This window comes from Ornithorhynchus anatinus, chromosome 13 (genome assembly GCF_004115215.2).
Source record: "Ornithorhynchus anatinus isolate Pmale09 chromosome 13, mOrnAna1.pri.v4, whole genome shotgun sequence".
Classification (NCBI taxonomy): domain Eukaryota; kingdom Metazoa; phylum Chordata; class Mammalia; order Monotremata; family Ornithorhynchidae; genus Ornithorhynchus; species Ornithorhynchus anatinus.
The window spans coordinates 8,865,479-8,875,165 of record NC_041740.1 but is presented as its reverse complement, the minus strand read 5'-3'; the positions used below and the strand labels follow the sequence as shown (position 1 = coordinate 8,875,165).

At 49.7% G+C, this 9,687-nt stretch overlaps 1 protein-coding gene across 4 annotated transcripts in view; it reads left to right on the top strand.

Annotated features, from left to right (window-relative positions):
* Positions 1-1,601: 1,601 nt before the first annotated feature.
* Positions 1,602-9,687, top strand: part of DIP2C (disco interacting protein 2 homolog C) — a 391,162-nt gene continuing 383,076 nt past the window's right edge. For 3 of the 4 annotated variants that reach the window (XM_029077686.2, XM_007667846.4, XM_016227461.3), the window contains exon 1: positions 1,602-1,977. In XM_029077686.2, the coding sequence (XP_028933519.1) occupies positions 1,893-1,977 (85 nt within the window). In that variant the 5' untranslated portion in view covers positions 1,602-1,892. The remainder of the gene's footprint in view (positions 1,978-9,687) is intronic. The other variant, XM_001509827.5, reaches the window with a different exon arrangement.

Here is a 9,687-nt window from a genome sequence, read left to right as displayed (position 1 = left end):
TGAGGACAAGAAGGATGAAGAGGTGGAGGAGGAGGACAAGGATGAGGAGGAGGAGGAGGACAAGGATGAGGAGGAGGATGAGAGGATGAGGATGATGAGGAGGAGGCCAGGATGAGGACCGGGGCCAGGAGGAGGAGGAGGATGAGGACAAGGAGGAGGACGAGGAGGTGGAGGAGAGCAAGGATGAGGAGGAGGACGAGAGGATCAGGATGAGGATGATGTGGAGGAGGCAAGGATGATGAGGATGAGGACAAGGAGGAGGATGAGGAGGAGGCCCAGGATGAGGAGGATGAGAGGATCAGGATGAGGATGACAAAGAGGAGGCAAGGAGGAGGAGGACCAGGACCAGGATGAAGAAAATGAGGAGGATGTGAAGGCCAGGATGAGGAGGCCAAGGAGAACCAGGGTGAGGAGGAGGAGGAGGAGGAGGAGGAGGAGGAGGAGGACCACCTTGCCATCGGGTGGCACCGCGCTGGTGAGCGGAAGTCCCCAGCGGGACAGGGACTGCGCCCACCCCCATTGGCTGGTTCCCCCCGGGGCGCTTAGTACAGTACCTGACACCCAGCAAGCGCTAACCATACCCCAACTCATCTTATCTAGGCGCCTGTGGGCCTGCCTCCGTCTCCCCGTCCGCCCCGTGTCTCTCCCCCCGTCTCTGGGTCTCCGGCCTCTCTGGCCCGGCCGGGACGACGACGGCGGCGGCGGCGGTGGCGGCTTGGTACTCGCGGGCGCCCCCTAGGGACCGCGCGACCCCTTACAGGCAAGGACGCGCGCGCGCCCGCGCGCTCCCAGCCACACACAGACCCGCCGCGCGCGCTCCCAGCCACACGCGCCCGCGCTCCCAGCTCCGCCCCCGCCCCGCGCGCCTTCACAGCCACACACACGCGCGCGCGCTCTCACATCCACACGGGCACGCGCGTTCACATCCGCCCCCAGGCCCGCGCTCGGTCACACACAGACCCGCCACGCGCGCTCACAGCCAGACGCGCCCGCGCTTACAGCTCCTCCCCCGCCACGCGCGCGTTCACAGCTACACACACGCGCCCGCGCTCCCAGCCCCCTCCCCCGCCACGCGCGCGCGCTCACAATCACACGCCCCCGCAGCCCCCCCCCGGCCCGCGCGCGCGCCCCCCCCCCCCCCCGCCCGCGCTCAGCCCCACGCGCCCGCAGGCTCCCTCCCGGTGAAGGCACGGAGTCGCGCGCGCGTCCCCTCCGAGTCACGTGACCGTGACAGCCGCGCTCTCCCCGGGGCGACCGCGGGAGCAGCAGCAGCAGCAGCAGCAGCAGCAGCAGCAGCAGCAGCAGCAGCAGCAGCAGCAGCAGCAGCAGCAGCAGCAGCAGCAGCTCTCGTTCGCCGCCGCCGCCGCAGCCCGGAGGAGGTCCGAGCAGCGGGCGGGAAGCAGAGCGGCCGCCGCAGCTGCAGCACCTCCGCCCGCAGCGCTCCCGCCCCCGCCCCGTGCAGGGGGGGTGGGGGAGGGGAAGGGCAGGGGGCTCGTGCAAGTCACCTGCGATCGGCCCCCCCCACGGGGGGGGGAGGGGCAGGAGAGAGAGAGAGACCCCGCACCCCCGACCCCGCACCCCCGACCCCGCACCCGCAGACATGGCGCGGCTGCACTAAGGGAAGCTGCACGGGAGGAGAGCGGCGGGGCCGGGCGGGGGGCGAGACGACAAGAAGGAGGGAGGAAAAAAAAAAAAAATCCCTGCATTTCCTCCTCCTCCTCCACATCATCCCCTCCGCTGAGCACTCTTGGTCGTCGACGTCCACCTCCTCCACCTCCTCTCCCGTGCCCCGCTAAGACGGCGCCAGGACTGCATCAAAAAAAAAAAAAAATCTCTTGCAAACAAAGAGGGAAAAGGGGGTGGAGGGGGTTGGAGAATTCTCCTAGGCGAGAATGGCGGACCGCAGCCTGGAGAGCATGTCTCTGCCCCTGGAGGTGAGAGCCCGGCTGGCCGAGCTGGAGCTGGAGCTGTCGGAAGGTAACGAGCCCCCCCTCCCTATCCCCTCCCCCCCCCCTAAAAAATGCACCCTCCCCCCACCCCCCCGGGCTCATCCCGGGCCCCTGGTGCCCGGGCATCTCGTGCCCCCCCCCCCTCCAGGAGTGCCATCTTCCATGCCAGGGGCGGCCCTCGCTTGGCACCTTGGAGGCTCAGCCCGCTTTGGGGTTTTGGGGGGCTTGGGGGGGTCGCCCCGGGTCCGGTGCGGAGGACTGGCCGGCTGTCAAGAGGAGGAGAAATTGGGAAAAATAATAATAATTGAAAAAAAGCACCAAGAATCTCCCATGTCGGTGGCCCTAACTGAGAATTAGCATCGCTGGGATGGGATCTGCGGCCCAGGCCTGGGTTTTGGGGGGGTGGGTGGTTGGCAGCGATCCTGATCCTCCCTGGGTAGGAAATCTGTGCCCCTTCCCTCCCACCCTTCCCTTACTCTACCTTCTAAGTGTCTTTTCTTTCTTTGGGGAAGGGGTTCGGGTTGTGATTTGCCCCGCTCCTTGCTGCCCCCGCCACGGTGCAGAGGAGATGGAAGAAGGGGCTTCTCCAGCTCCGTTGGCTCGTCCACCGTTTGCATGTTGGATTGAGGAAGATGGAAAAATCTTTAGGGTTGGGCCGGCTGGGACTTTCGTCCTGCCAGGAAAATACTACTGGAGCGAAATCTGCACTCGGCTGCGATTGGAAAAGGTAGCAGGAGTCATCGGGCCAAAGTCTCTGATTTTCGTAGCCGAAAAAACACCCCAAAACCCGAATGGCCGAGGGCGGCTTCTTTAATGCCAAATCTCTTTCTTGCGGGGGGAGGAATAACTTGTCCAACTCTAGTATATTTCAACTGAATGGATGTGGTCAGACTGCTTTATTCTTGGTAGAGCGATTCCTCCTTTGGAAACGTTGCCGTAATAAAGGTTCTGCATCATAACCGTTGTGGACCTTTACTATAAACTAGAGGGGGAATTCTTGTGATGCTTTGCTTCCCACGCCTCTCATTCGTGAGTAGCTCTTCGCTTAATATTATCTTCAAATTTGGGTCAGTTCGCTCAGGTAATAAGGTGGCCTGATTGTCCTCAGGCGTGCTGTCTTTGCTTGCGGGGCTTTGAGGTCGTGGACTTGAAATTGTCCCGAGTTTTTTGGACAGGGTTCGGCTGCGTTCGCGTTGTCTCCTCTGTTTTACTATGAAAGCTCAGGAGGGGTAACTGGGGAGAAAAAGATGTATTATCTCACAGTTAACCCACCCCTAGGATGTCAGTAGATGACAGCAATGAGGAAAATTTGTTCAGCTTGTCCCCAGTTTGCTATTGGAGCAGCTCAGGGTACCGAACTTACTTATTTATTTATTTTTTCTAACGGTTTCACCAGGGCTTCCAGCCAGAAAGTGAATTCACTCATGCCAATTTCATCAGCGGGGGAGGAGCTGATGTTGACATTGTATTTTCTTTTTAACACTTTCAGGGTGAAGAGAAGAATAAGCTATGGGAAATGTAGGACTAATTTACGGACTTATGGTGAATTTTCATTAACTGTATTCTCGGAAGGTGAATTACTCCGAATCGCTATTTTCCCCCCTTCGATTTTTGCCTTCTGCAGCTACCGGCTTCCACTTTAGAAGAGGAGACGTTTCTTATAATTATTGAGTAGTGTTCTGAATAGTCAATATTTTGAATATTTGTAGATGCCCCTGTGACTACTGTGTACCCTGCTCCAATATGGGAAGTGAAGGCGATCACAAGAATATTCAGAAAATCTAGGCACTGTCTCACCTACACTTTTCTCAAGAAATCTACTCCTTTTTGCAAATAAGTGATGGTGTACCCAGGATTAGTATTTGGAGTCCAGCTGGACTGTTAAGGAATCATGGCATGAGAAGCAACATGGTGTAGCGGGTAGTGCAAGGGCCTGGAAATCAGAAGGTCATGAGTTCTAATCCCGGCTCTGCCGCTTGTCTGCTGGGTGATCTTGAACAAGTCACCTCACTCCTCTGGACCTCAGTTCCCTCATCTGTAAAATGGGGATTGAGACTGTGACACTTAGGACAGGGACTGTCTCTAACCCCATCTGCTCGTATCCACCCTGGCGCTTAGTACAGTTCCTGGCATATATTTAAGTGCTTAACAAATACCGTGATTATTAGTATTATTATTATGGGGAGAGTGAAGACTTTTTTTTTAAAAAAAAGTCTATACAGTGTTCATTTTCTACTTGGTCCTCCTTTCTCCTTCACTCAGCCCTCTCAGTTTCCAATACTCAGAGCGATTGCATGCCCGGGATCTCTCAAGGAGAGCATGACCTTTAGTGATTTTATTCACCAAACATAATGTGGGTGAGGGTAGTTCCATGGCTCCGTCTGTGCCAGGAGAGAGTTAAACAATTTGAATGTGGCAAGATTGGATCTGATTTAACATATCCATTCATATTGCCCTCCTTCCAAGAACCCGTTCAGTTGTGCTTTTTGGAGAACAGGACTGTGACATTGTTTATGCCGATCTGCTGCAAATTGTCCCTTTGGAAGCTGTTGCTCCATGGTAACTTGCTTTGTTGGCATCCAGCTGTGTTATCTTGAGGTCACTCCAGGAACATGGAATTATCTGATACTTCTGCAGGCACTCCTAACAGCCCTGCCTACTAAGGGAGCAAAACCAGCTGAAGGGAAGGTTGGGCTCAGCTGTAAACTTTGTGGGCTCTGAGAGAGAGAGAGTGTGTGTGTGTTTCTCTGTGGATTTTTGAATCAGGTCAAATAGGCTTTCGCGCTACAACTGCATTGAGAATGAGGTGGGCCTGGTTGTGCTTAAAAGCCAATTCCAGTATTTTCCTCAGTATACTGATAGAGGCCAGGCCTAGTTTTGAGGAGTGAGGAAGAACAAAACTTGGAGGAGTGTGGTCATGGGTCAGTCTTTCCAGCCACACCCACTCCTGGAAATAGCAGCGGCTCCATTAGTAAGTAGCATCTTTGAATTCAAAGGAAGATGTATAGGTGTAGATTTAGCTTGGAAGCAGCTAACTAAGGAATTGATGCTGTGGGGAGCGGGGAGGCCAAGTAGCCCTTAAAAATTTCCCGACGCATCAATTTTCTCAAGTGTCTGACAAAAAAGGACTGCTATTAATCTTGTGCGTGTGAGTGTGCTTAATTTGGGAATGTGTACAATTTTATTGCTTTGAAATTTGCACATCAGCCAAAAGTAGCAGTAAGGTGTAGCTTAAATTTGATTCCATATTTTCAAAGAAATGTCAGGTAATGCAAAATTAATTGAGGAGTGACTAGTGCTGCATTGGAAGGCGTGAAGTAAATGATCAGGAGAAAATGTTCCACTTGAAGGCAGTAAAGCCTGTCTATCATCTTGCTTATTCTTTCCCTTCCAAGTAGATGACAGAAACAGAATTACTGTTTTTTGGTTTTGTTTCTTTTTTTTTTTTTTCCAAAAGAAGAGCCTTTTGAGGATGGTGTAAAATCCCAGCTTGCCTTTAATTGGCTGTGGAGTGTCTGTCAGGGCTGTCGTATGCAGTGGTAGAATTGGGATTTATTGGGTCGCTGGTTGGCACCCGTCAGAGCTTAGCCTCCTGGATAGAGGACTTGAGCGTATTTCCCTATTCTGTCCAGCCCCTCGTCCTTTCTCGACATTGTCGGTTACTACACAGGGCTTCAAGCGTTTGCCTTTTGTTGAGGAAAGCAAGGGCTTCCTTGTACAGTAGAACAATGTTGTCAGCAAAATACATGAGCTTTCTATGGGGAGATGTAGCTGGCAGGCTCTCCTGCGGAGCCTAAAAGCATCATGTCTGGATGTATTCTTTGGTTTGGAGCCAGGGGCCTTGGTCTCTTCATATTCTTGGGGCGGACTGGAAGAGAGCTCACCCAGACCACATCAGTGAGCCTGCCAGGATGAAGGAATGGACATATCCCATTTTCTCCAACTTTTCTGCAAGATTTCAATCCTCTCTCTCCTTCATGCGTGTGTTTACAGGACGTGGAGATGTTTGCTAGTTGATGTTTAGACTCTGCTGATTCATGCTGCCTTTAGTTTGAGGAAACAAAGCCTCCCAGTCAAAATAAAAGCACTCAATCAAAGGCTCACGTTCCAAAATACTCTCAGGTGTCCATTGAAATTTAGGAAGGATCTGGCCTGCTCTCAAGTCTGGGAAGAAATCTGTAAAGCTGATTAATGATGCTCCGATTCCCGTATAGGAATAGGAAAAGTCTTGTTCTTGTTCGTCTAGTATGTACTTCCTGGGCTGCACTCTGATAACCTACCTAGTGTCTTTGACAAATGTTATTGTATTAGGTTGTGGGCGTGGCTTGTGATAGAAGTAGCCTGGCTTACTGGAAAGTGGGAGTCAGAAGATTGGGGTCCTGATTCCAGCTTCATCCCCTGCCTGTTGCTGTGACCTTGGGCAAGTTACTTAACCTCTCTGCGCATCAGTTTCCATGTCTGGCAGATGTGGATTCAATACCCATTGGCTTTTTTTAAGGGTATTTGTTAAGCACTTACTATGTACTGTACTGAGTACTGAGAGAGAGACAAATTAATCAGATTGGACACAGTCCATGGGGATCACAGTCTTAATCCCATTTTTACAGATGAGGTAATTGAAACAGAGAGAAGTTAAGCTACTTGTCCAAGGTCACACAGCAGTCAAGTGGCAGAGCTGGGATTGAAACTCAGGTCCTTCGGACTCCCGGACCGATGCTCTATCCATTAGGCTATGTTGCTTCCGTTCTCCTTCTTACTTAGATTGGGAACCGCAGGTGGGACAGGGATTGGGTCTACCTTGATTATCTTGTATCTCCCTCAGCGTTTAATAGAGTGTCTGCTACCTAGTAAACACCTAACAAGTGCCTCAGTTATCGAATCTAATGAATCCTAAGAAAAGTCCTTGTCTTTAAGCAAAATGTTGAGCCTATAAGGTCGAGTTAAATTTTAGGAATCTTAATCTAGATGATACTCTGTAATCATTTTTTTTTTCCAATCGTGTCATTATTGAAACTGGCAGACCAGTTAGGTTCCTTGGGTGACAGTTGTTCCAAGTATAAGCCCGCCAAAGAAAAGCCTTGACACCTCTGACATGGCAGATAAATTACTTCCAGTCACCCCATTGTGTTCCTCAGTGGAGTCCAGTGTACAGTTTTCTCAGATAAGTGTGAAATCTGATTGGGAAGGAGGAAGAATTGGGAGGCAGATGTTGATCTTTGGCATGTTGGCAAAAGGTCCAGTGAGGCGATTAATAGCAAGGATCAGCGACCACACGGGGTGCAGTCTTTCATTCCAGTCAAGAGGGCAGAAGCCAAAGAGGGTTTTGGGATGGAGTATGGGCATGCTTTGAAAGGGCATCTTGAAGAATCTCTTTGCTGTATTTCGAAAATCAGGTCACTTCTTTAAAGAGCATCCCTCAATATTTAGATATAATTGACACAGTTATGGGTCTTCTGATAACTGCAGGTTAGCCCCAGAATATAGTTCTATCATAGGAATGGAGTCTACTTCTATAGAAAGTCCTCATAATAATATGTTCCTGAGGATGATTTTAGTAGTTTATTGTAAAGGGAGAGTAGGAGCAGGTCAGCAGAAATTCGGTTGTCTCTCGAAAAGGAAAGCTCAGTGAAACTGGGATTCAAAGGGTAGATGTAAATTCAACTTTTGCAATCGGTACTTATTTATTTTGTGACACCCATCTGCAAACTTGACCGTAGCAACTGGTCAGTAGGGGTTTGTGGTGTATTTTGAAAACTTCAGTGAAAGTAGCTCGGCGGAGCAGGGGTGTAGTCGTTTTGGGTGCAGTCAATCAATGAGTGGTATTGATTGAGTGCTTACTGTGTGCTAAGTGTTTAGGAGAGTACAGCTGGGTCAGCCAGATGTGGGTGTGTGTATGTGTGTGTATGCATGTATATGCGTGTGTATGCATATGCTCCATACCCTCCTACTTTTGCTTTTGAATTTTCAGGCCAGGTCAGCGGTGCCTGGATCATTTTTAGTTTAGCCCAGAGACGACAAGTTGTATTCTGGTGTATGTTCGTAGAGCTCCTGTAGTGTGTGTTTACTTTCTATGAAAGTGAAAACTTGTGCTAATATGCATTCTGTTCTGGACTCCTTGGCTTAGATACAAAAGACCTGTCCTTTGAAGCTCACACTGGCCCCTTCCGTGGCCCAGGTTTCCAATGGGAATGTTAATGTAATAAACCTGTATCACCAGGTAGAATAGGTGAATGTTAGTCATTTTTAAGCTTAAGAAAAGTGCAATTCCTTTTGAGAGGCAGGATTAATCCCCTTTGCATTTGGACATTCAGATTTGTAAACTCTGCTGGCTTGTGTGGGGTGCAGAGTGCCCCAACAGGTAGTTCTTTATCTTCTAGATAATTGCGACTAGGTGTATAAATCAAAAAAGACACAAAACACCCATTATAGAGAGATGGTGTGGATTCTGTGATTGATGGTTGGTTGGAAGGGTTCGTGCCGGTGGCTGGTTGTATTTAAATCACTGGCTGAGGGACAAGTCAGAAAATAGTTTACATGACTCTTTTTTGTGAAAAAGATTCCAACCCCATTCTCTGGGGTCAGGAATTTACAGCAGAGGCTCCATTCCCAGTAGACCTCCGAAGGCAGGTCTCATACTAAGCCTGGCAGGGTTCACTCTAGAGCCAACATCAGTGCTACCTCAGGGGCCAAGGTGTCATAATTCATCAGGAGATCAGGGCAAAGGAGAGATCTGATCTGCTGCACCTAGTGGGTGCCATTGGTGAAAACTGTCAGATTGATTCTCTTGGGCTGGATTTCTCTCCTTGTGATACAAACACCTAGTTCACTTCTTTTTTTTGAAAATAGAGATTGCATTTAATTCTAATCTTTGTCTTCTGCTTATAATTTCACTTGTAGTTTCAAAGTTCTTTATGAAATTTGCTTATTGTAGAATTATGAAGTGCTTGGTTTTACATTGCAGATGTACTAGCTTAATGATATTTTACTTTTATGGCCAGGTATTTATTTCTTTCCCGAATGACTGCTTATCTCTTATAGCTGTTGAATTTGGGCCATATATTTTGACATAGTCATGACAGGGAAAATGTATGCAAGTCAGCCTTGCTTTCCTCTTTTCCTCCAATAGCTTCCTCATTTTCTAACAAAAGTTAAAGTTTTCTATTCCTCCCCGTGAAGGTGAAAAGGAAGCAGCATGGTCTAGTGGAAGGATCATGGGCCTGAGTTCTAATCCCAGCTCCGCCACTTGTCTGCTGTGTGACCTTAGGCAAGTCACTTCTCTGTGCCTCTTTACCTCATCTGTAAAGTGGGGCCTAAGTCTGTGAGCCCTATGTGGGACAGGACTGTGTCCAACCTAATGAACGTGTATTCGTTCATTCAGTCATATTTACTGAGCGCTTAGTGTGTGCAGAGCACCGTACTAAGTGCTTGGAATGTACAATTCAGCAACAGAGGCAATCCCTACCAAACAATGGGCTCACAGTCTAGAAGGGGAGAGACAGACATCTAAACAAGTAAACAGGCATCAGTAGCATCAATATAAATAAATAGAAGTATAGATATATACACATCACTAATAAAGTAAATAGAATAATCAATCTGTACATATATACAAGTGCTGTTGGGAGAGGTGGGGGTAGAGCAGAGGGAGTGAGTTGGGGCGATAGGGAGGGGAGGAGGAGCAGAGGAAAAGGGGGACTTAGTCTGGGAAGGTCTCCTGGAGGAGGTGAATTTTCACCCA